At 41.0% G+C, this 27,197-nt stretch overlaps 2 protein-coding genes across 2 annotated transcripts; both read right to left on the reverse strand.

Annotated features, from left to right (window-relative positions):
- Positions 1-6,851: 6,851 nt before the first annotated feature.
- LOC133966197 (homeobox protein Hox-D9b-like) lies at positions 6,852-9,906 on the reverse strand. Its single transcript, XM_062400999.1, has 2 exons — positions 9,207-9,906; positions 6,852-7,117 (listed from the first exon to the last, which is right to left on the reverse strand). The coding sequence occupies exons 1-2, from the start codon at positions 9,904-9,906 to the stop codon at positions 6,873-6,875; spliced, it is 945 nt and encodes a 314-aa protein (XP_062256983.1). The 3' UTR covers positions 6,852-6,872.
- Positions 9,907-14,829: 4,923 nt separating this feature from the next.
- On the reverse strand, positions 14,830-17,688 carry LOC133966546 (homeobox protein Hox-D11b-like). The gene is made up of 3 exons (XM_062401528.1): positions 17,061-17,688; positions 15,844-15,985; positions 14,830-14,923 (listed from the first exon to the last, which is right to left on the reverse strand). Exons 1-3 carry the CDS (start codon positions 17,686-17,688, stop codon positions 14,830-14,832), a joined length of 864 nt encoding a protein of 287 aa, XP_062257512.1.
- Positions 17,689-27,197: the final 9,509 nt, after the last annotated feature.

Genomic DNA, 27,197 nt, shown 5'->3' on the forward strand with positions numbered 1-27,197 from the left:
AGAAGTACTGTGTTGATACATATATTTAATTATACTTTACTTATTTAATCGTAATCATCTGTTAGAAGGATTGTTGGAGGAATAGTAATTCTATCTTGTTTTTATATTTTTATTTATCTTCATAATGACGTTATCGCCTCTGTCTGCCCCCAGTGGTCATTCTGTGTAGCGTGGCAACAAACAGCAGCAACACAAATAAAACACTGGTTTGTCAACAGATCTCTTGTGTTTTCCTTCTGGCCCCTTTTTAAGGCATAATGATAAAATATGATAATTATATATATATATATATATATAACCATATATATATATATAACCATATATATAACCATATATATATATATGGTTAAATGTCGTGTACTATTTGTGTTGTGGTCCTTTTTATAAGAAAAGTCATTTATTATTCAAATACACACACAATTGTAAAAAGGTAGTTTAGTCCAAATCAGGTTTAATTCAAATTCAAAATAACTTTTGTTTCACCAGACTTGGTTCAATAAATATAAAATGCTTGTGAGTGCATTTGCAAATAAACTGGTAACTTATAATAAATAAAGCCTGCTCAGAAAATGTTATTCAACATCTTGTGATTATTCAAGGATAATGTTTAATCATGGTATTCATTAGTTTCATTACCACAGTGGCCTGTTATGTCAGGTCAGCTTTTAAAAGGCTCTTTCCCAGTATATCATGGAAAATGAAACATAAAACCAGTGAGCATTCAGCCAGTCACATGTGAAGATGCTTTCTGTTTCCTGCAGCTGCTTCTGGTCTGACTGGTGTTGGTCACCTGTGAAACTGCAGCAGAGCAGAAGATGGCAGTGTTACATGAAAAACAGTCCCCACTGATCCTTATACTGTCTCATTCAGATTAAACCTCAGAAATAAGTTATATTTATGAGTTTATGAAATGTGGTTTGCCTTTATATAAAGTTGCTATGCTTATTTACAGTGTATTACATGTCTTAGCCAAACATCTAGGTCCCCTTATCGACTCCAGACTGAGCAAAACCCGATTTCCAGGCTTTGTACACAGAACCCAGAGCTCTGAACTAATCAATCCTGGCTTTAGAATAGAGTTTAAGATCTTGCTGATTTCTTTTAAGGCTTTTTCTCCCAGTTACGTTTATGACCCCTCCGGATCATATGATCCAGTGCGTAGTTTGAGTTCCTCAGGCGGAGCAGGAAGGTCTTTAATCTGCTCCAGAGGCCCCGCTGGAAACTAAAGGGGCCTGAGCGTTTGTAGTCAGGGCCCGAGGCTGTGGGACGACCTTCCATAGGAGACCAGACCAGCCCAGCCAGTGACAGGCTTTAAATTCTTCCTTAAAAGATAGTCTTTCTTCACTTTGGATTCATTTTTACTCTATTTGGTTTGCCTGTGTATTGTATTTTTTATCCCCTATCATTTGTTTTTATCTAATATCACTGAAATAGGTTTTTATCTTATTATATGGGAAGAAACTTGATTCTCAAAAGAAGTCTGCTAATGGACATTATTATGGTTTTATTATCAATTTATTGTTTAAAATAACTATAAAGGCCAGATTCATATTTAATCAATAAGGATTAAAATCAGTGGAGATTGTTGCTGTATTTTATATTTTTCTGCGTGATTTGACAGTTTAACAAAACTGAGTAGAGATTTTGTTATGTGGTGTTTTTCATTTGAATATTTCCTGAATTGAAAAATAATTAATCTAAATAAAAATGAATTATCTGTAGACACTACAGAGACTCCCCTCAATCCTCAACTAGCACTCCGCTGTTCGTATTTATTAGAATTTGATCTCTAAACTGATTTCATCAGGTCAAGGTGACTGCAGAGACCTGAGGGTATGGACTTTTATTCTGGAGAGGAAAGGGAAAGCGGAAGTAGCATCACTCACTCCTCCTACTGCGGTAATGGCCCCAAATAATGCTTCTATTTTATTCTAGTGTTTGTAATGTAAATAATTCTGCAAGATCAGATTCAAAGTTTGAGTTTCCTAACACATATTTTACTGAATATTCACTTTTAAATAAGTTATTGTTTTTATTGAGACAAGGTAACTTGAATAAAAAAACAAATGAAAAGTTGGGGTTTAAGCTTTTAAGCCTTTAACAACTAAACTGGGGGTTATACTCCAGTTTGATATTTGATCTGAATCTACAGGCACTAAACTAGTTTCTACATTAATGTCGTGAATATAATAATACCACAATAGCCCTTTTTATCCAACTTTCCAACACTTTTCCAGTAAACACACTTTGTTAACTTCATATTTTTGTAATGAATAGATCATATAAAAACGGTGTGTTTTTTTCAAATGATTTGAAACATGAGCTTATATTGAAATTCGAAGTGAAATCACTCGATTCAGTCTGAAGTTTTAAAATCTATTTATATGTAATATAATAAAACACCTCCTCCCAGCGGACAGATTCTGTAACTACACATACAAACATCATTGCTCTGTGTAGTTTTGTTAATTTTAAGATCATTTAAAAATCGTTAAATGTCAAGATCCAGAGGAGTCACCATAATAACACAACATCAGCAGAATCAGCCTGTTGGCAAATAAAGGATTAAATCATTAAACCTCATATTTTTTTTGCAGACTCAAGTTAATTTAGTAACTTGGAAACAACGCTTATACATTAAAGAGGAATAAATAAAATACTACATGTTTTTATACCATTAACTGAAACAGTAGTCTGGAAATATATTATATTAAAGCTGCTCCCATCAAACTGATTCTCGCCTTATTATCCTGGTATAAGAAACAGCTCCGTCTATCTAGATCAACTCCCTTGTATATAACACTAACTTGTTGTTGTACATGTTAGCTAACTGCAGAAATTCTATTGGGAAGAATATTTTATACAAACGGCCACAGTTTTAACACAACTTCTTATTTCAAGCAGAATAACTTTTCCCTTTGTTGCAGTTGTCTTTTAACCCGGTTGTGTTCTTTATTTCCTTATTGTTTTACATTAAATTTCAGCCTTTGGTTTTTATTCAAAAGGTAACATTTTCAATTTAGCCAAACAATGTTCCTAGTTTGCCTGTTCTGATATATTGTTGGGTTGTTTTTGCTTCATGTATTAATTCGTGCGCTCGGAAGTGAAGCCGTGGGTTTCACTGAGGTTTTATTTTGTTATTCTGATGTTGCAATAATCAAGAAATATAGCATTCATTACTTTTATTTATTATATGTTATATTTCTCTCGTATCTCTCAGTTTTACCTGTAAACACAGACGCTTGATTCTATCCTATCAGTGCTCTGTCACAATAACAGGACTACATGCAAATCACTCACACTATTTAATAATTTAATAATTTGGACCTAGAATATATTCAGCTTTTCATTTATACATTTTAAAACACACGTGTTGGCCTAATGTTTAATGAACAGTTATTTGGTGACATTGAGGTTGTTTCATATCGGTGCGTTTCATGTTTTTTGGTCCACTTTGATGTTAAATTGATAAACTTGAATTGTTTAATTATCTACATCCTAAAGTAAAGGAGATAATCTGGATTTATAAATGTATATAAATAAAAACAAGGTCTGAGTCAGTGCTCGTCGACTCTTCTCGTCTGAAATAGGATTTTCTTCTTTTTTAGCGACGACAATGAACAACACACACCCGCACTCGAGAAGCTTTTTAAGGCATAAATTCCTTTGTTTTACGTTTTAATTCCCCGAGTAATGAAACCTCGTGCTCGCGCTGTCTGGTCTCAGACAATGACTTTAACATTTAAGGACAGTTGAGCCTCGGAGGAAGGAAAGAGCGTCAATAAAACCATACAGCGTCGTCAGGATGACTGTCTGGGCTAAATTACTTTATGGTACCTCGCTCCTCAGTGTGTGTGTGTGTGTGTGTGTGTGAGACAGAGAGTGTGTGTGTTTGAGTGTGTTGGGGGGGAAAGTCACGTTTATTCTCCAAATGCATGCTGTTGCTTTATGACCCTGCAGGATGAGCGCTACTCGTTATATGGCCGCAATAAATGAGGGAAGCTACGAGGCTCTGCACTGACTTTGACAAAACAACGAGTCAGAAGTGTCTCTCTGCGGACCGACACACACACTACACACACTCTACACACACATGCACATACCTGAGAACAGCCAAACACCTTGACGTCACAATAAAGCACACAATAAATCCCAGTGTTGAGCCACAATCCAGGGAAAGGAACAAAAACACGACATGTGCTGCGTCTCGTGTTCACCTCGTCTCCTGCTGCAGCCTCGCGTCGTTAGAGACGTGGGAATAAAACACGTTTTATTATTATCAGTGGGTTTATAATCCTGCTGCAGTGCTGGGACAGCGTTCAATAAAACATCTATTCCAATGGAAAAATAGAAATAACCAAGCAACACGTTTTATGAGGTTATAGAAGTTGTATATATTTATCAATCCATACTTTTTGGATGATTGTGAAACAGAATCTGACTTGACATTTGTATTATTTTGTAGTTTCAGGCTGATATTGTTTCCTGTAATTATTGTAATATTTTATAAATCTGCAACGTTACAGCTTAACCACTGATATTAACGGAAAAGTCACTTAAGAGATGTAAATAAGATCAATATTCAGCATAAAAGCAAAAAGAAACAACACACAGCTCCTGTGATCACCAACCATGATGTCCTCCATCTTTTATTTCATTAAAAAAAAAGTCCCACAATGCATCTGAAGCCCACATGAGCAGATGAAGGCCTCGTTTCATCACATCCCGACTGCACAGGCCGGCTAACATAGCCTGTTGTGTTTCCCCCCCTCGAGACAATGTGGTGTTTGTGAGTCCATCTCGTCCATGTGAAGAAGAAGCACTAAAATAGCTTCAACGTCCCTTTAATGTCCCTGCGATGCTTCAGAGTGGCGTTGTGTTACTTTACATTGTGGTGATGAGGATGGTTTGTGCGTCGGTTGCTGTTGGTTCTTTGTCAAACAGGGACTTGGAGCTGTTTATTCTTACAGGAGGTAAAATAACCATCACACTGCTGTCACAACATAGCTTAGCCATGACTGGTGTGTGTGTGTGTGTATGTGTGGGTCTGTGTGATTGCGTGTTCGTGTGTGTAGAGAGAGAGAGAGAGAGAGAGGAATATGATAACCATATCTCGATATTAGACCCACGATAAAACCACGTACACATATAGCAACACTGACGACAACGACGACAACAACAACAATAACAACAAATACGAATACATGCACAGTTTATAAAAACAGCAACAAGGAAGTTTATTCTTTTTCACGCACTAAACGTTAAAAGTCCATTTTTCGGGGGAGACCAGGTTTAACACGTCTCTTATCAGACGTCTTTGTTTGTCTCAATGTTTAATTTGACTTTTCAGATCCAGAGTAGAAGTTTGGTTGACGCGTCCACGTGAAGGTTATAAATACAAACTGCAGTAATAACTTGAGACTTGTGGATGGACATATTTCTGCAGGTTGCTTCTATAACCTCATGTTGTGCAGATATGATAATGAACAATGTTTCAGCCTGGAGCAGGAAATGGAAATGTCGAAGAGGAATAGCATCATTTCAATGGGGAACTGGCTAATGGAGCCAATATGGCGTCGCTGCAACATCTCAACATGTTGTTGTGTCTGTGATCAATAGTTTGCACAAAGAAAATATTCATAATCAATAACTGAATTGTTGCAGGTCTTCATATTTTCCATTTTTTGGACACTTCTCCTGTAACAACTTTGGTTTCTCTCCCTCCCAGTCGATTCATCACGTCTGAAACGTGTTGGTCACATGTGGGAAACCATTACAAATGGGAGAAAGTCACATTCAGGCACGTGTGGTTAATCACATGCGAGGCTGCGTTTCACATGTGATGAATCTGAACGAGAGGTATTTGCCCCTCTCAGATATTGAACATGGGAAAATGTGAGGTTTTGTTCTGAGCGGCCTTGGAAGCAATGAGACTGAGGAACATGAGACCAGATGTTTCACTGAAGCTGCTTCATGTCTTCTGCTCCTGAAACACTGAACAATGCAAATCCTTCAAAATAAAGCAAACAAATCAGCGCACTAGTTTATATTTGTGTTTATAAACTGAAACCAGTCACTCTTCTCTTCCTCTTGTCTTTCTGTTGGACCATCAATTGGTCACAAAGTGTCCGGCTCCAGTTTGTTTTCCCACTGTTCGGTTTGAATTCCATATAAATGCTCGGCCACTACCTTCTGCAGACAACATAAATGCAGGTGCTCCATCATGGGACCACTCATTTATCTCTGATAGCAGCCCCGTCTTGTCTGGCCCACTAAAAGCAGCTTTTTATGAGGACGATAGTTTTAGCATTAAATCATAAAACGCGATTCTTATTTTGGCCGACAGTGCCGACAATTTATGTGAACTCAAGTGTGTGTCAAGTATTTCCAGTTAGGACATGTGAGATATACAACCTTATCGCAAACAGATGTGTGTTCTAGAAACAAGGAGGAAAAAGTCTTTTGATATCAAACAAGTGTGTGTGTGTTTTTTTTACCTTTTCAATTTATGGATCTGTGTGTAAATGTGAGCATTTTGTTCTGCGGCGTTATTTACAACAGTCCCCGGTTGATTGAGGGCCTTCGTTTTTTGTAACATGCGTTTGGAAGAATTGTACAACATGAAAAGGGTCAACAGATCTTTTTGTGTAACAACACATCTCGGTGTTTCCGACAGAGTCTCCACGGCAGTTCAGCCCCACAATAATCCTGTGTAGTGGCTCATGGTGCCAGTTTGAAGGGCACTGGGAGCAGAGCATCGTCTTTTATCAGCTACAACCTCAACACCTCCTCGACTGTCATGGAGAAAAAAAAAGAAGGAGAAGAAGAAGAAGAAGAAGAAGAAACGACCCGGGCCTTCTCCTCGCAGTCCCTCATTCGTTGATGCTCCTCCTCTCCCGGATCATCAGCTTCTTCATCTTCATCCGCCTGTTCTGGAACCAGATCTTGACCTGCCGCTCTGTGAGGTTTAAGAGTCCCGCCACCTCCAGGCGCCGGTCCCGGGTCAGGTACATGTTGTAGAGGAACTCCTTCTCCAGCTCCAGGGTCTGGTGCTTGGTGTAGGGACAGCGCTTCTTCCGGGTCGACTTGGCGTGGATCCAGCTGGCTGAGGGGTCTGCTGCAGGGGGGGGGGGGGGATATAGATAGATGTTAATGCAAACTACACACATGTAGAGTGTGTGTGTGTGTGTGTGTGTGTGTGTGTGTGTGTGTGTGTGTGTGTGTGTGTGTGTGTGTGTGTGTGTGTGTGTGTGTGTGTGTGTGTGTGTGTGTGTGTGTGTGTGTGTGTGTGTGTGTGTGTGTGTGTGTGTGTGTGTGTGTGTGTGTGTGTGTGTGTGTGTGTGTGTGTGTGTCTTTGTGAGGACCATTTTGGACAGTCCCCACTTTCTGACCCATATTCAATGAGCCGTTTGAGGGCTGAGACCTGATTTGACCATTCTCTGCACAGTTTTCTCTCGAAGGTAGAGGAACAAGTGTGTGTGTCTGTGTGTCTGTGTGTATGTGTGTGTGTGTGTGTGTGTGTGTGTGTGTGTGTGTGTGTGTGCTTCAAAAGGTTCAAAGACAGACATAAAATGTAAAGAAAATACACCGAGTTTATGAGGCAGCAATGTTTGGCTCATTAGAAAATACCACCACACGCTCAAAACACAACTTACCCTCTTTTTAAAAGTCAATATATTGCTCCCTTGCTGAAACTGAGTGGCTTTTTCTTCCATTTCAGTAAATTAAACATAACATAAAAATTATATTTGTGGTTTCTAACTTTTTAGGATTTAATATGTTTTTGGAAAGAGGCTGTTTGCAGCAGTAAACACAGCGGAGGACTCCCAGTAAACGGGTCTCAGTGTGTGTTGATGAGCAGCTGGGCCGAGCCTCGTTTTGCAGAATTAATAAGCTGCAGTGGTGTGTGTGTGTGTGGGGGGGATATCTGGACCTTTTGACTGATGCACAGGGTTTTATTGGGCACTTAAAAAAACGAGCTAAGCAGCCACAGAGTGCTGTGAAATTACAGTGAAGACGAGAGACAAGCCAAGCAAGACAGCAACAAGTACATACACTTGGTTTGGTCGTCATCTACACACACACACACACACACCAGAACACACACACACACACACACACACACACACTCCACTCACACACTGGAGGGTGGAGGGGCTGAGGTGGCCATTCAGCTGACATTCACTCATTATTCAATTATTATGGAGACATCAGGAGAGGAAGGAGGCTGCAGGGCCTCAGTTAACATGCAGATCTCTGATATTAAATAAAAAATATATTAAAACCTCATTTCTGGAACAAAAAGAGAACAAACTTCTTTTTCCTCTGTTGCACATTTAAATAATAAACCTGGAGCCTACATGTATTCATTATTCGTGTATTCAGAAGAAAAATACGAGAAAAACAACTTAAAAATGTGATATTGTTTTATAGATGTTTTTAAATTACACTTGAAAAACATTAAACCTATTTTTAAAGATGCACATTTTGCACAATTAACTGAGAGTTTAAATTTATAGGAGAAAACTTGTGTCATGCAAGAAGAAAATATTAATAATAATGCAATAATAAAGGTATGAATGCTATTTAAAAAAATATTTAGCAAATGTGTAATTATTATATTATTCTTGTTGTAAGCAAGTTGTATCTGCTATTTGTTCCTTATAATTAATAACATATAACAAAATAATTTTGTATATTTAAAGTAATAATATAATAAATTATCAAGCAGTTTGAGTTGGAAATTAATTCTGTGCAACACAAAATTAATACATTTTTAGTGCATTTTTTTAAATAGAAACACTTTCCACGTTGACTTTATTTGCTAATTTTGGAAAAGATAAACTTCGAGTTATTAGTTGCAGGAAAACAAAATAGTCCCCCCCCCCCCCCCACACACACACTTGACTTCCTGCACAAATGTAACGGGAAAGACGCGGAGTGAGTCTACCTGAGTTTTCCCTATCGTGACAAATTGCTTAATAACAGCAATAGCACCTTAATTATTTTAATGGACAATAAAGTTTTATATTTTACAGTTTACAAGACATTTATAGGGCTATAAAAGTCACACACACTTACTTAGGCCGCATTCATTCTTTCACACACTCTCACACACTCTCTCTCACACACGCACACACCTGTGTAGTGCCACTTCTCACGCGCGATTATAAACATTTGGTCCCCTGTCCTGTGTCTGTGTTTACCCGGGTCAAGCAGCGGCCGGCTCTTCCGCTCCTCCTGCTCCTTCTTGGGCTCGGCTTTCCTCCCCAGCTCCTCCACGGTGCCGAGCCGCTCCAGCACCACCTCGGCCGTGCTGGAAAAGCTGGAGTCCCCGGGGCTGTCGTGCGCTGGCGGCGGCGGCGAGCTCTCGGGTTTGACCGCCTCGTACCTGGAGCTCGGGGCGGAGAGGTCACCCTGGGCGGGCAGGCACCCGGGGAACGCGGCCGGAGACTGGGACAGCACCGCGTCCGAGCTGCTGGGAGTCGCCCCCTCCCAGCAACGCACGAACCGGCTCTCTGACGCCGCCGAGGACACAAGCTGCTCGGCGTGGCTCTGCGTCTGGGGGCCGTAGTACGCGTGGTGGTGGTGGTGGCTCAGGAGGTGATGCGGGTGGAACAGCCCCGGGATGGAGGCGCCGGGAGCGGACTGCAGCTGCGGCGACGGGGACGAGGAGGACGTGGAGGTGTTCGTCCAGGGGGAGAAGCCATTTAAACTCGTCGGCTTGCCGGAAAAATGGGAAAAATCCGGAATGTGTGAGCCGGGGGTCCCGTCCTCCTCCACCGCTCCCCGGGCGGACTTGGCGCAGCCGGCCGTCGAACCCTGCAAGCTCCCCGGTATGAAATGTGCCCCGTACGGCTCCTCGCTCTGGAGCCCCATCATGGAATAATAATTCGTTAGCGACATGTTTATTTTATTATTTCAATAAAAAGACACTTAAGTGCGACTGTAAAACGTTAGATGGGCTGGTATAGTGGCTTACATCCTCCCCTAAAATGGTAGTAATTTTTTTTCAGCCCTTACCTTCTCCTCGGCTGCCCATTGGTTACACTGCGCACCACATGGTTAGACTGTATTTACCCAGTATGGGAAATAAATCAAATCATTCTTTTGTCTCCAGAAATGTGATAGTAAGGCCCATCGACTGCAGCCAGATGGATGTTCCACATATATATATTTATATATACACGTGTTTTTTAAAGTGTGTTCCTGACGCACCGTTTTACAAGCGGAATAAAAAGTAGCACGGATCCTTTTACGCACGGGGTTTGGGAGGAGAGTGGAGAATCTATGCTCGTGCCAAAACCACTTTCTGAGCAGGCCTGTAAAATGAATAGCTCATATTGTGTTTGTCTGTAGTGACACACACGCAGACACGCACCTCTGTGTGGCATCTCACAATCACAATATTGTGTGGCTGCAGAGGAAAAAACCCGTTTGTGCCTAAAAGTCTGGCGCCAGTTGCATTTCTGTTGGTGGAGCGGTTCACGTCGGGTTGTTTCTTTGGTTAAACTGTCAGGATATTATTTATTTTGTCTGTTAAGTGGATTTATCATGTATTTAGAAAACTAGATAAAATCCCTCTTGGCTATTTGAGCAGGTAAAATTGATTTTAGGCCACAGAGTGTTTTTGTCTCGTGATGGTTTTGTTGTTGAGACCATCAATGTGAAAGCTTCTCTATATTTATCTATATCACATATATCTATAAGTACAATTACATCAAAACAATAACAAATATGTTGTTTATACATTTTAGACTCTTTACATTTTCCATGTTATGTGAAACTCTTTCTTGTCTGGACCCTCTAACATAGACCTTGATCGCGGTCTCTTGTGCAGTCTTAGCGCCATCTACTGGCTGCACGAGTAAACTTGAACATTATTAACTGTGTCAGACTGAAATGCTTCTTTTACTTGATTATTAACATTTCATACTTTTGTTTCAACACATCCCTGAGGCAGCTTTTTACACTTCAATACTCTGCACATTAAGACTTATCCCATAAATACTCAATATAGTTAATATTCGTAATTATTTACATCCCTGCAGCTCAATGTCTCATGTTCATTCCAATACACGTATTCTACTCACACTTCACATATTGTATTTGTTTTATCTATATCTTTATATTTTTTGTAAATTTAATACATTGTTTATCCTCTTCTGCTTCTCATTTTAATCAGTACTCGCATCCTTAAAGTCGTATCTAATGAAGTAAAAGTACAAAGTATTTCCTATGATGCTTTTATTCAGTACTGCTTTGACTCACTGGTAAATTGTGCATCGCCTCGTAATTTTTGCACAGACTGAGAAACTCCACCCACACTTCAGATCACTATTATTTATACATGTGGCCATTAAACATGGGTGCACCCCCCCCCCCCCCCAATTCAACACATACCAGCCACCTTTTCTCTGTATCAATATTCCAAACAGCTCTATCACACATAGCATAAAGCACTTACACTATAAGATGTCGCACAATTTATTCACTTCGTTTTTAAATACCGTTGTTTTTCGTGTGTTTATGTGTGTGTGCGTGTGTGTGCATGTGTGTGTGTGTGTGTTTGCATGTGTGTGTGTGTGTGTTTTTTAATTGTGTCCCTCCAGGAGACTGTAGGTAGATTCAGGCCAAATGCATCAAACAGAAACATTCGTCTTCAATGCTCTACACTGTGCTTATACTAAATTAAATTATATGAAATGACGTCTCCTCATGTTTCAGCAGAGTAACTGGTCCCAGCCCAGAGGAGCACTGGTCTGTTTCAGCAGAGTAACTGGTCCCAGCCCAGAGGAGCACTGGTCTGTTTCAGCAGAGTAACTGGTCCCAGCCCAGAGGAGCACTGGTCTGTTTCAGCCCGTGAACACGACACTTTGATGCCTTTTTATTTAACACATTATCAAGTTAGTGTAACTCCTGGCCTTTGGGTTTTTTAGTGATGAAATGAATAAACACATGAATCAGCGCCTGTGATTTAATCTGACTGGACCTTCAGGGATTCAGGCCTTCAGAGACACACGAGTCAGTGAGGGAAGCCTGCTGCCTTTAGGTGGCGCTGTCCCCACGGCTGCTGTGGACGTGGAGGAGCCTCCTGTTCGCTGTGTGAAAGTCATGCAGGCTGCTGCCATATACATTTATATGACAGACTATAAGAAGTAATGGAAGGACGCTGGCAGCGTTCACTGTGGTGCAGCCGCAGAGCTGAGGCCAACTCGCTTTACAGATGAACATTCAGAAAAGCCATTGGGGCAGAGTCACTGTTACTTTCTTTATCAACATACATATATTCTGTATGTTGATTCCACTGTTACTGCCATTAGCTTTTCTATTACACATTTATATATATATATAAATATTACTATGCATTATGAATTCATGGACTATATCTTAATACTTCTACTGCCATTACCTTTACTATTACTTTACTATGAAGGCCTGCTACATGTTCTTTATGAATACATGTACTTCTTGTGGTGATACTAATAATCCTGCCATTACTTTTACCGTTACATTAATATATATGTAGAACTGTAACTGGTTGCTGATGCTGCAATTATATTTTCAAGAATTAATTTTTGTATAATAATGTGTATTTGATATTTCAAATTATTTACTTGTATTGGCTTAGATGGAGGATTTGAATTAGTGTCTAAATTAATATATTTTTAGGGTATTATTATTTCTGAATTTGTCCACAGTTATAACACTTTTTTCTATTTTGTATTTGCATTCTTGTTTTTTACTATATTATCATATCTGCACCAGCTTGTACAAGTAGGAGCCAAGAGTCATTATCTAATAATGTATTTAACCTATAGTAGATGTATAATTTGTATAAACGTTTTATTAAATGTAAATGGATACATTTATAAAAATTAGATTGGAGAAGGATGTTAAAGTGTTTCCATTTCACTTTCTAGGGATCTTCAGCTATAATTGTTATTTCTACAACTCATTAAGTTTCTACAACTAGTTGCTAGCTGCTAATTGCTGCTGCTGTTTATACCAGAATCAATATTACATTATACTTCCTCTCCTGCCCCAGTCTCTCCTCCTGGTGAGGATATCACACAATGACACCTTTAATTGCTTTAATGCATTAACTACGCAAATGCTGCGGCTCCTTCTCCAACACCTACAGTACTTTCTGAGGGTCCATAACACAATAATATGTATTTCGTTGATAAACAGTTAAAATGTAAAAAGTCCATTTAGAACAACACAACATGAGACGACATGCTCAAGACTCAAACAGGCTTGTAGTCAGGTTTATTGGGGGCCATTAGGTTGAATGCCTTTGGTTCCAACCAGACACACAATCTCCCCTTTCATCTCCCTGTCTTTCTTTTTACGTCACACACACTCACACACACACACACACAGACACACACACGCACACACACATAGACTGAGTCAATGTGAGACAAAGACAGAAGGAGAGAGAGAGAGAGACAGCAGACAGTCTGTATTGCCCCAATAAAAGTCTTTGAGGAAATGGTGGTTGTGCCGGTGTGTGTGTCTGTGTGTGTGTCTCGGTGTGTGTGTGTGTTGTGCTTGGTTTGCGGTTCAAGGTTCACCAGCAGCCTTGGACTCGCTGTGTTTCTGCTGTCTGGGCCCATGTTGTTCAAAGTCTGGGTCGGGATCCCAGCGACCACAGGACAGAACAACATTCTTCTTCTTCTTCTCTTTTTACTTCTTCTTCTGCACGGTGACACTCCCTCTCTTTACTGCTGTGAAGTTACATTTTATAGTGCTGTAACCTGAGGGCACAATAACCTGCTCTTTAGTTTGTATGGTCGTGTTTACGATTCCAGCATCATCCACGTAAAATGCGAGCCCATTTAAATGTGCTTCTGGGTATACACTCTTTCTTTTTTAGTTTGGGTTTGCAGAAGTGATCACACATGACTTGAATTTTTCATTTTATTACTATATAAAACAATAGGCCAACACCCTGTGAGCGGCTGCTGATGGCTCTGTCACACATCTTCAATTAGGATGAACAATAGCTATGAAGTTTGTGTGTTGATGTTTTCATGTTCTAACACATTTGAAAAGTGTCTGAAGTGATTTGCTAAATTTTAAAGACTTGATTTATTTAATTTCAAGGTTTTTTACACCAAATTCAGGTCTGATCAGGTTTTCAGATATCCTAATAAGTACATTGTCTTCATCTTTTAAGTGAGCATATATTGATAAAGATAGAAAGATAGATAGAATGTTAAAATGATAGATAGATAGATTGATAGATAGATAGATAGATAGATAGATAGATAGATAAGCAGTGCAAATCAACATTAAAGAAACAACCAACAGTCCCGATACACGAGTCTCCATGGACATGGATATAAGCAGCCACAGTACATCTGAAGATCATGTTTCCCTATTAAGTTTCTCAAAGAATGTACAGTATGTGGTAATTTCCTGGTATTTTCAGAACATAAAGGCCTAAGACACAAAGAGCGTTGATTCCTTCACGGTGAGCCACATGACTTCAGAGGGCCGACGGGTTTACATAAGGCGAGCGGAGCATTTTCAATGCTTTTCCTTGATGGAGGATCAAGAGCGAGACACATTCTTTAAAAGGGAAGATTCTACATCAGGGCCTAGACCTGAGCCTTGGAGTCCCCCTCATGAAGGAGCAGGGTTGTTTGCTCGTGTCTTTATTCACACTGATATGACTGGAATGGAAAATGCGCTGCAGTGACAGTGTTTGCAGGGTTGTCACAAACGCACACAGTTTTTTGGGAATGACATTTAAAAAAAGGAACGTCTTCTACTTCCACCCTCCACCCCCCCCCCCCCCCCCACCCCCTCGTCCGTGCGTCAGAACAGGTGGTACTGTGTGTAGTACTGTAGTCTCTCTCTTTTCAGTTTCTTCTCTTTCATTCTTCTGTTCTGGAACCAGATCTTCACCTGTCTTAAAAGCACAGCACAGAAGAGAAGATGGGAAATGGTTTCTCCTGCAGCAGAGACACAAAATATTCTGCAACACACAACAACATGAAATCAGCAGAACAGATTTGGCGCAAAACCTAATGCTGCTGATTTTCATTGAAATATCAGATGCCCATATTTTTGGGGGGATTGGTTGTGTGTGCAATATATTAAAGTGACAAATATGTCTGGATGTTTAGGAGCAAAATAAACTAAAACAAATCTAGTTTTGGAAACATAATCTTTTTGAAAATACCGAGTTTACATTAAACATTATTTCAAAGCCTTGTGTTAAGGGTGTAATAACATAAATCCCCATCTTAAGCTCTCACTGCACTATATGAACTATATTTCCCCACAGACAACTTCATAATCAATTATTTACATCATTCATTATTCTGACAAGCATTTCCCTGATAAATCAATTTGTCGTTTGGGGAACAAAGAATCTGGTAATTGTGGAAAATGCTCATCAAAATTTGCCAGAGCAAGATAATATATAGGGATTTGGAATTCATGTCTATTTTATATTTTATTGTATCGTATTTATATTATTTATAACTAAATAATCAACTGATGATTAAAATAGTCGCTGATTAATTCAGTGGCACTCAGTTGTTTGATCAATCTTCCAATTAGAGCAGCTCTAACTATTCCAATGAGTGGATGAATTGATCTAAACGTTGTGTTTGCTCCTCGCAGGTTTTAAAAGGACCAGGTTCATCCCTTTGTTTCCGCATGGAGCCAAACAGCCGCCATGGCCGCAGTCTTTTGCAGCACTGCAGTGGATGAGGATTTAATGTTGCTTCCCTGCAGCTTCCCCAGAAGCTCAGGAACACGAGAAGCACCTGGTGAGAGGAGTAACAAGTTCCCCGAACGCACAATATTACAACATGCACACACCGGTCTGTCAGGAACAGAAGGCGGGACAGCTGCATGCGTCTGTCCTTGTTGATGTAAATGTTGTAGAGAAACTCTCTCTCCAGCTCCCTGATCTGCTGCTTGGTGTACGGACAGCGCTTCTTCCTCTTCCCAGAGGACTCTGCTGGGAAAAGGCCAAGACGATTAAACATGCAACGGGAATAAACAGTGAGCAGATGCAAGAGAGGAATATCAGTACATGCATTAATAAAAACAACATCCACAAAGGAGATATAATCTAAAAATGACAAAAATAGAAACGAGGCCTGTCTCCTCCAAACGTCCAACAGAGACGAGCCACAAGTTTAAAACTCACCTACAAGAATACACTCACTGATTTTAAATAAATTGAAATTGATTCCAACTTTTAATTTAAGGTGAATGTCAAGGTCTGCTTCATAAAGCTGAGATCAGGAAACATGACCTTCATGTTGTGTAGCTGGGACGCTAGAGGTCATCGTGTCGTCTTCATGTTTTCATGCATTTTCAGATGTTCAGCTCATAAGTTATGGAGGAGAAACACATGCACGGTTTCTTATTTCTGCAGCCGTGCAAATAAAATTACAACTTGCAGAAAAAGTGGCACATTGACCGACCTTAATCGTAGAAATCAATTAGACGACCACATTTACCAGTGCTAGCTTTTGCATGACTCCATTTGTTGGACACACATCTGAGGACAATATTAATAATAAAGAGAATGTTTTAAACTTATTTTTTAAAACTTATAAACATAAGAGTTTGGGGCCTGTTAGCTTTTTGCATACATATTTAAATGTTATACCCTTAAATTAGGTTTTAGGCCCTTTACACTTTAGCATATGTTTTTAGAATTAATGGTTTTGCTGTGATCCAATTGGCTTTATTTCTAAGAGATGAACTTGATCTAAGCTTATGAAATATGTGTATTAAATAAAAGCCTAAACAAACACATGAATGAGGGCTTAACAATAAAAATAATTATAAATAAAAGACTTTACAAATGTTAGTAGGTTGGAATTAACGACCTCTAGACTAAAGATAAACTTATAACTTGCAATTTAGGCCTATTTAGGACAACATACTACATGGATATTAAACACATTATACTTGTATTTTAATACACTGGATGCCCCCTCGCTAGTTGTATTACAACAGCCTGTATTTCTCTTTATTCTGTGTTAAAGACCAGCCTATAAAACTATATGACTTCCACTTACTCCGGTCATGGCTGCAGTCTCCTCCAGCGCCGCCGGATGAGGGCGCGTCCTCGTCGTCCTCCTTCCCGGTCAGCGGTGACTCTGACACCGGCCTCACCTCGCCTCCCTCCCCGCTGGGACAGCTCGTCCATCCGGTGCGACTCGTCTCCTTCTCCTTCTCCCGGTCCGCGGTCCCGGTCCTCGGACTCTCCGCCTCCTCCGCGATGAACTGGTCGAACACCGGCAGCAGGATTCCGTTCCGCGCCGCCGGGAAGAGGAGCTGCGAGTCCGGGTGGTACGTCGCATATCTCCCGGGGAAGCTCCGCGGGTCTCCGGCGAACGCGTGTGCGTGAAGCCGCGGGTCAGAGGCGCCGTAAACCGGCCCCCCGCTCAGGAAGCACTCCTTACCGCCCTTGAAGAGGGTCTCCGGCGAGGACGGGAGCCCCTGGTGGTACACCGCCTCCCCCGGGTACAGGGTCCACTTGCCCGGGGGAGGGTACTGCTGCAGGGGCTCGTGGAAGCAGCAGCCCCGGTACCGAGCCGACACGCCGCTGTGCTCCAGCAGAGCCGCGCCACCCTCCGTCAGGAACGGCGGCGGGATGGAGCCAAAGTCGGACTTGGACGCGAAGGTGCAGGTCGGTAAATACATGGAGGATTCGAACACTTAGAGACGCGACGAGGTGGAGATTTGGTCGGTGTCCAAACGACGGCTAACCCCCGGATCTATGTCCACATGCGGGGCAGCAGATCAGCGGGTACCCCCATGTGACAGCAAACTTTAGACCCGGCTGTGCATCCTGACACGCAGCCCGGCGAGCTGGAGCCCGAAGTGCAAACAGGAGATAAATAAGAAGCCAATCGACCACGTTCCTTAATTACCCCCCAGGCCGGAGTGGAAGCGGCTCTCAGTGTCCTCTGGACCGGGAGCAGGACATCGTCTTTGACCTTGTGCAGCTCGAACCGGGTCCACAGAGAACAATTAGCAGAACCGACAGGCTGGGCTGCATGTTTTTGTAGTCAGGCCATGTCAAATCCAAGCAGTGCCAGCCCCAGATTCACACACACACACACACACACACACACACACACACACTGACACACAGTCACACACACACACACACACACATGCAGCAGGCAACAAAATAACCCACATGGAAGAGATGCAGTTAAGCCTTTATGACATGCTGTATACTAAATAAATTGCCCTGGAGATGAAATTGAAATCTTAAAGCTCATACAGAGAGAATAAGAATTAGACGTCTCAGCGGAGAGAGCTCTGCAATAAAAAACACACAACTCTGTGTTTGTGTGTAATCGCAGGAGGAGAACGTTCCTGCTGCATGGAGACTGATTCTCTACAGGTGTGTGTGTGTGTGTGTTCATGTCAGGAGAGTTAACTGGTTGTTTCTTTATTCAACTTGTAAAGCCTCACCTGATGGAGGTCTCCCAATGGGAAAAGATGAAAAAACACCAACAAGTTCTGCACTATGAAGAGCAGTTGGGCCTTAATGAGGGAGTCGGGCCTGCATGGACCTGGTTCAGACCCAGAAGGGGTCGCGTCCCATCTGAGGAAAACGACACTGAGATGAAATGAGAGGAATGAAATCTCCTCAGTGTCAGATTAGTTGTTTCTCTTTTTTGAAAATCCTGCGTCTTATGACTGCAGCATCTTTTTATGTCAACATCTAAACAGCAACTTTATCCCCTGGTGTCAAGTTTATGTTTAAAATGAGGTGTGTGTGTTTGTGTGTGTGTGTGTGTGTGTGTGTGTGGGAGGGAAATGAATAATAGGCCTATAAACTCATATGATCGATTCCAACTTTTCTACTACGACCAAACTGTTTGATTGTCGGCTGTTGAATTGAAGTGATTGTCAGTGTGAGAAATCCAACAAAGTTCTTTTATGAAGTGGCTGCCAGAATGTTATGGATCAAATTATTATCTCAGTGTTTTAGTTTTTAACTCTTCTGAAATACATCTGTTGGTGTTTTCCTGCATCATAGCTGAAACTTTACTATCCTTTAAAAATACAGAATATATATCTTTATAACTTCACGTCTTCATGTTTTTATTCTCAAAACTAATACAGGATGTATTAATGATATTTACCAATATTCTATAATAATCTATCCATTATTACTCTTCATACAATATGGTAACAGTTATAGGCACGTGTAGAATTACAAATAAATAAAAACCCAACTAAATAGATGAATTAATTCATATTGTTTGTATTAATACACACAATATGAATTAAATGCATACTAAGTTGATATTACTATATACTTCTACCTAGTAATTCCCCTATTTAGTAACTTTCCCATTTGATTCCAATTAAATGTTAATTCCCTACAACTGGTGATCAATCGCTCTTCTCAGAGAAATACAAATAAGAGACGGTGGAACAAACAGAACTGGAGACAAACAAGTGGATGAGCAGCAGTAATAATATAACAGTGTTAGTGGAGCAGACCTCACATTACATCTCTGTCATTTCCTTATGAGACACATAATTTAAGAGCTCCATAAAAAGGGAATCTTGTGCAGTTATGGGATTTTCCCATTTATTGCTTCATGAATATATGTGTGAAATCAAAAGACGTTTCCCACATCATGCATTCAGCCGCCGTCAGGACGTTTCTCAGAAGCACGTGTGTTGTCCTGAGGGAAGGGTCACTCCTCTCTCTCTGTGTGTGTGTGTCTGTGTGTGTGTTTTTTTAATGCACTTTCTGTGTGAAGTGCACACAACTGCACAATGTGGTCAGCTCTGACGCCCTCTCATCAGCTGCCGGCTGCAAGTAGCGACATCTGAACCGAGGTGACCGCAGAGACAGAGAGGGACTGAATGAGGCCGATTCAGGCATCTTAATGTGTACACACACACACACACACACACACACACAGACACACAGACACACACAGACACACACACACACACACGCACACACGCACACACAAACGTAGGACATGCATTGACTTCCATTCATCCTGTACAACCGAACCAGATCCTTGACCATGACCAAATCACCCTTATCAACCTGAACCAGAACCAAATTACATGAGGACCAAGGTCAGTGTGTAAGCAGGTACACACACACACACACAGACACATACACACACACACACACACACACACCTTAAAACATGTCTTCACCTGAGAATTTAATCATTTATTTGACTTGTATTTTGTCCCAGTAAGGAAGACAAGTTCCCACAATGTGCAAGCGGAGTTAGGTCCCCACAACATGAGCTATACCTAGGCACCACACACACATGCACACACACAGACACACACACGTAATGTGCCAGATATTTCAACCAAAGAAGAAAACAGGTAAAACACTTTCTACATCACAGCAAATCTCCCAAACATCATCAATTACCAGCCCCCTGTAAAAAAAAAACGAAAAAAAAACTAATTATTCACGTCAGAGGAAATCATTTCAGCGGCTGCACAACCGCCGCTGCTAAAAAAAGATTTTAATTGCCTTTTTTAATGAACTGCAGGAATGCAGCAGAAAACATCAATCTCCGGCTCGGAGGAGAAAACAGCGTCGAGCAGGAAGTGGAGTCTCCACACCTGGAGTGAGTCACCGGCCCAGTTGTGTGTTTGTGATTCACATTTATTCTCTTTCGGAGCGTCTCCCTCCTTTCGATGGTCCGGTTGATCGATACCCACCAGTACCACAACCGCCTCGTCTCCAGCTGAGTGTGAAGAGTTCCTTTCCTTCTTTATTAAGAGGATAAATAACATACAGAGGAGACCCCCCCCCCCCCCCCCCCCCAGCCCCATCCTCACTTGGAACCACTGAGTTGTTGTTTCTCCACAGAAACAACTACAAACAGCTTTTCTTCCTGACGGGTGCCTGACCTCTTTACGATGGCAGGCGTTCTCCTGGAAGGGCCCACGCTGGATCCAGCTGACACACACACAACTATTTCCAAGTTTACATTCCTTTCATGAAGAGGGTTGTTTTGATGCAGATCCTGGAAACGCCAGGGGACAATCAAAGCTCAGAACAGATCTCCAGTGGGGGGGTTTGTCGACGCAGTGACACGGTATGGACGCAGCTTCTCCCTCATGTGACACATGAGTTATCTCTCATGAGTTATCTCTCATGAGTTATCTCTCATGAGTTATCTCTGCCTGTGGACGCTGGACACTGATACAGTAACGCGGAGAAGACACAATTCTCATTGAGACACCGAGAGTTGCAGTGGTTCTCATTTTTCACCGAGTGGAGCTGCCCTGGATCTGCTCTGTGATCGTGTTACTCTCATGCCTCAAACCCCCGAACATGCAACACAACAAGTACCGTGCACAGTTACATTCCGATCTGGATAACAGCTAAGTCACCGTCCAGGAGCGGTTCAAGGGATTCCTCGGGCAAAGGGGATCTCAGGGGCCCAACATTGAACCAAACTTTATTTAGCAGAAAGCTATTTTCAAGGGGGTTCTGACCCCGGTGTTGCTGACGTCTCCTGTACACAACCGATCATAGGATTTAAGGGGTTCTCACAAAATTGTCGTTGCTGCAGACTGATTTATCAGCAGTCCTCGGGGCCCCGTCTCAGCTTGGGGCCCCAGGTAACCGCCTGCTGGGCCTGGTTTTATCTTCGGTCCAGAGAAACTACAGATACTGAAACCACTGTTAACGCCCAACCTCAGTGAAGCATCTGATCGACACTTCTTATCCCTGAAATAATAATCAAACCGCACCAAATCAGACTTTTTAAACGATTAAGATCCAATAATTATTATAATAATAATAATCGCCTGTCTCCCAATGCTAAGAGAATTAGCTCCATGATCCGGATCCACTTGAAACTCCAAAGGCCTCTTCCCTGACCCACACAGCATCTGTCCATCCGGTTTCATGGAAATCGATTCAGTAGTTTTTTGCGAAAATCCTGTTTATACAACACAGGAGTTTACATTTATGATCACATGGGGGGGGGGACTGAATCCAGGAGGTTGTGTCCTATCACCTCAGGTTTAGCCTCGCTCCTCCGGCTGCCCATTAAGTTTAGAATACATTTTAAAGTTTTATTAATTACCCACACGAGGCCTGGCACCTGAGAATAATGAGCTTTTAACCCCTCGCAGCCCGGCGGCTCCTCTGAGATGAGCCGATCAAACGCTTTGTCGTTGTCCCAGCCACCAAACTGCAAACCCTATGGTGACCAGTGCGTTTCCAGTAAGAGCCCCTCGTATAACGGAACAGCCGTCCGCTCAGTGTGACATCGGCAGACTCCACTTCTGCTTTTAAGAGCCTCCTTAAAATTAAAAGTCACCTTTACAGGAAGCCCAAAACTTTACTGTGTTTTCCTTCTCGATTATCGCCGCACTTTAGTATTCGCTCTTAAAGTTTCACTGGGTTTTAGTGAACTCATAACATCACGACAAAGCAAACCTCTGCTCGTGTCTGCTTCATTTCTCTATTTTCACTATTATGTGTTTTGCATTTTGATCTGTTCGGTTTTTTCACATCTTTAATATGCAGTCAACTTTTATATTTGCATCTTTATGTAAAAGCACTTGCATTTTATTTCTTACAAGTGATTGACTTTGGCTTTTAATACCTTTGTTCAATCCTCTTTATTTATATGAATTTCTATTTAGTTTTTACTTTTCTCTGCTTGTGTTTGATTGTTTTATTCTCATGTTTTTACGCCTGATGTTACTCCCTCCTTGTAAAGCACAACACTGTTCAGAGAAATTATATTTAATAAAGATTATAATATTCATATTCATCTATACGTGTGGTTATTCACCTGCTTTATATGAATCTCTAGTGGCCAAACGTCTTATTTTCTCATCTTATATTATTCAATGTACTTATATTTGTAATGTTTACACTCGATTGTATATCATGTGATATACGCTCTCGTGCTCATCTTACAGTGAGGCCTCATGGGTAATCATTTTTAGTTATTGTTAGTTATTTATTTCTATATATCACTTGACTTGAAATTTTTTTTATTTGAGCTCTAAAGTGAATTATTTTACATTGAAAAATATAAATAAAAATGATTTTATTATAATTTTTAAGAGAAAGAGGGGAAAAGATATCTTGTGCTACAAAAACCTTAAACTCAAGTTCTCCAAAACAAAACCTGACAAGCAAATCTACATAAAGTAAATTAATTATTACACAACCAAAGAGTTTTTCCAGCTTCTTCACCAAGTAACGTCTGTCACCAGATTAAATAAAGACAGTAAATATGCTGAAGATGTAAATATTGGCCCCGAAGTGATTGTGGTTTTACAAGACTACACACTATAATCTATTATATGTGACAACACGTGTGTTGGTCTGAGTTATAAACGGGACCAGTGCACCCACCAACTCCCAGGCCTTTGTAACTGGAGACCTTTTGTGACAGTGGTTTAAAGCACAGATGTCAACAATAAAACTGTGGCTGAATTCCATTTCCCTGGTTTCACTGTCCTGCTGTTGTTCCTGTGGCCTCAGTGTCAGGGACATTGTCACAGCTGACTGGGACACATGAGCACAGCCATTGCCAAGTCTAAACAGTGTGTGTGTGAGTGTGTGTGTGTGTGTGCAGATGTTTGCGTGTCATCTTGTTGTCGTGATGTAAAGACTCACACAGTCTCAGCTGCTGTTACACTTCACGTCACTGATCCACAAGTGGCCCTGCAGCTGATGAGGCCTCTTCTTCTTCTTTTATAAAATGGTCTCCCCAGCTTGAAGCAGGGGACATGATTGGACGGCGTCCCCTCACCACACACACTGAAGCCTGTCATCATGGCGGAAATGTGTAATTGATAAAAAAATACAAATGGCTGCACTCTGCGGAGTGGTTGTGTATCTGGTTACATCTCATAAATTCCGGGGATATGACAGTAAACTCGACTCGGGGCTGTCCAACATTTCTGTGCAGCATTGAAAACGTGTGTTTGCAGTGAACCAGTCGATGCACAAACCAGTTGTGAGGCTGCGATGTGCGTTTCAGCTTTATTTATACACGACACAAGCTATTAGAGATGCACTGGATTCTTTAGATGAGCAGCAGCAGAAAGTCATTACAGGAGAAATGAGCACAGGCCTCCAGCAATATGAACACCACGGCTGGATTGTGGGTGTTTCAATGTTTAATAAACTGTAAATAATAATCTCCGGCGTCCAATGAACAGCAGGGAAGAGGGATGATACTGGGACCTAATGGAAAGGTCATCCTGGTTTTCATCTGGTGATATTCTGAACATGTTGGGATTTTAATTAGGTCTCTGCTGCAGCTCCTCATGTTTTACATCCCACAACAACGCACGTGACGGCCTCCACTGACTGTAGGCCTCCTCTTCCTCCTCTTCCTCCTCCTCCTCCTCTTCCTCAGCGCGTCAGCTCACAGGGCAGCCATGTTAAGCGTCCATGTTTGTGTTTAAAGGTTTTTTATCAGGTTATACATGTTTTATTAAATATATTATCTGACTAGAATTAGACTAAACGATCTCAGGACTCTGGGAAGTGTTTCTGTGCTTTTTACGTTTTGTGTATTTGTGTATTTGTGAGTGACGGTGTCTCGGGCCTTGTCCTGCATTCGTCCAACTTTTAACTCGTTTTAGTGTTTGATATAAATCCATGAACAAACCGGATTCATATCGGATTTGCATTTTATTACAATCTTATATATTTGAAATGTAAAACGAAAGACAGAGTTTAAGATTCACCATCAAACCGCTGACGACATTAATGACGCAGGGCCTGACGCAGTCCAGCGTATTTTAATACTAAGAAATAATAATAATAATAATTACTTTATTCATATATATTTTCCAAGCTCAATTTGAAGTGCTTTCCACTATAACATAATAATAAGAAAAATTACTATTATTATTATTGTTATTATTAGAAGTAGTTGTAGTACTATTTGATATTACATTTTTCCAGGATCATTACAGAAATCAACAATTCCGCTGTTCACCATTTTCTAATAAGGAGTTTTCAAATTCAAATAAATTCAAACAAAGTGAATATAGGTGTATAAACCTGGCCAATCTTATTTAGGGTTTGCAGCAATTAACTATTTATTATAAATCTTCATAATGATGATTATTATAACGGCAGCCGTTTGAATAACATGTTTTTATACCAAACTAATCTGCGTTCAGAGAACATGAGACATATTATACATTAAGATTCGATGCATTGCGTTACAGGTTTAAAAAGAACAGCGAGAACATAATGAGAAACAATTCCTCGTGAACAATCAAAATGCACAGTGAGCAAAGTAAAAAAAATTAAATACAAATGAAGGAATGAATAACGTAAAAGCGAAATATACCTTTTAATAAACGGTTGGATATCGGAGGTTTTACCTTGTTGGACGGAGGAGAGGCCGAGCTACCAGGGCCCGTGGAGCCGAGAGTCCACATGGACGTGGACATGTGTCCTCAAGCAGGTGTCTCTCACTTTTTGGACAGACACACACTGACTGTCAAGTCCAATAAACTGCGTGTCTGCCCATGTGCCGTCCGTGTGAGGGCCAGCCAGCAAATGGTGGCACGCAGGCCCTTCACTGAGAACGTGCAGGGATCACACAGGGAGACAATGATACTATATATAACTGTGGGTTTGTGTAATTTGTACCAGATTTAATTACATATAAATACAAGTTGCTGTATTTTACAGGTGAAATAAGACCAACTTTCGACTGGTACCATCACATTTCTCAGGGGATCCGAGACATTAAACTGGGGAGTGAATCTGCGCAAACGTCCTGATATAGGAGGTTTATTTTAGATCCGCTCCGAGCAGCGTGAGACTCCTGGAAAACTGCTGATCGACCAACACGATGCGAGCTGTCTAATGAAACCTCCGTGTTATCACAAGGAACTAGGTTAGATGGGCCATAATAAGGTAGAGTCCTAATTACTTATAGCACTTTGTAGTTTTGCTTTATTTGAAGAAATTGTATTTTCTTGATTCTTGTCGTCCTTGGTATGTACCCTCGGGTTTGAATGCACTTATTGTAAGTCGCTTTGGATAAAAGCGTCAGCTAAATGAAATGTAATGTAATGTAATGTAATGTAATTACAATATCTAAACACGTTTAAATCTAGTTCACGTGCACTTCTTTCCCAAAATAATACTTGATATTTTGTTTTATTTGGACATGACGTGATCCCTGGCTGGTTTTCCAGGTCCATTAGTTTAGCGTGTGTGTGTGTGCACATCTGTGAGTGTGTGTTGGGTGAGTGAGGAAGAGGAGCGCCGTCCCTGCTGTTCATTTTCCTTCTGAGTGTTTAATTTATTACGGGTTAATGAATCGGAAATAACATCAGCATCTGGATTACTCATCAGCTATCATATACACATCAACAGCACGTCGTGTATCTGTGTGTGCATGTGTGTGCGTGTGTGTGTGTGTGCGTGTAAAAGAGGGAGAGAAGAGAGAGAGAGAGTTTTATTGGGCCCATAACTCTCGGGACTCCAGAGGAAGCTGTGAGCATTAAAGCCGAAGGCCAGATCTGTGCACTCCGCAGCAGCTAATCAGAAACAGCTCAGATGGGACCAGAGCAAATGCTGCTGAATATTAGTGAGATGCTCCAGCGTCACCACATCTTCTGTGATGTGATAACAGAGGAGCCACTGTGGGGAAATATACTGTGTGTGTGTACGTGTGTTTGTGTACGTGTGTGTGCTGTTTGCGGTGGATTTGTGGCATCAAGAGCCAAGATGTCTTCTTTGGAATAAATGAGTTAGATACCAAATAAAACACAACGATATACTCAATGTATGACTGAGGCTCTGCAGGACTCACTGGCACTGTATTCCCATAATAAGCGACTTTTACTTGAAAAGAAATATAAAAAATACAAAGGAATTCTGTTAGAACAAATGATTATGATGAAATTAAATGGTGTCTAACAGTAAACGTGTGGGGCTGGGACTAGTTGCATGATTTTATATCATGACTGACAACTCGGTAAAATAAACCGGTCCTTGCTCACGTCTCACACACACACACGCACACACACACACACACACACACACACCCTGAATGCATTGAAGTCACATTACATAATGAAACGGCGACATCTAGTGGTTAAATGTAAAAAGCAAGCAATGTGTTTTTCCTTTATTTATACTTTGTTTCGATGAACATTAATGTGGTGGTGTTATGTTGCTTTGT

The sequence above is a fragment of the Platichthys flesus genome, chromosome 12, assembly GCF_949316205.1.
Source record: "Platichthys flesus chromosome 12, fPlaFle2.1, whole genome shotgun sequence".
NCBI classification, from domain to species: domain Eukaryota; kingdom Metazoa; phylum Chordata; class Actinopteri; order Pleuronectiformes; family Pleuronectidae; genus Platichthys; species Platichthys flesus.

Bases quoted from the DNA above. Each gene is read 5' to 3' on its own strand.
- LOC133966197 (XM_062400999.1), bottom strand. From the start codon at position 9,906: ATGTCGCTAACGAATTATTATTCCATGATGGGGCTCCAGAGCGAGGAG. The intron at 7,118-9,206 runs GTAAACACAGAC...CCCCCCCTGCAG, and splicing joins CCGGCCGCTGCTTGACCCGG to CAGACCCCTCAGCCAGCTGG.
- LOC133966546 (XM_062401528.1), bottom strand. From the start codon at position 17,688: ATGTATTTACCGACCTGCACCTTCGCGTCCAAGTCCGACTTTGGCTCC. The intron at 15,986-17,060 runs GTAAGTGGAAGT...GCCTTTTCCCAG, and splicing joins AGACTGCAGCCATGACCGGA to CAGAGTCCTCTGGGAAGAGG. The intron at 14,924-15,843 runs GTGTGTGCATGT...TGTGCTTTTAAG, and splicing joins CTTCTGTTCCTGACAGACCG to ACAGGTGAAGATCTGGTTCC.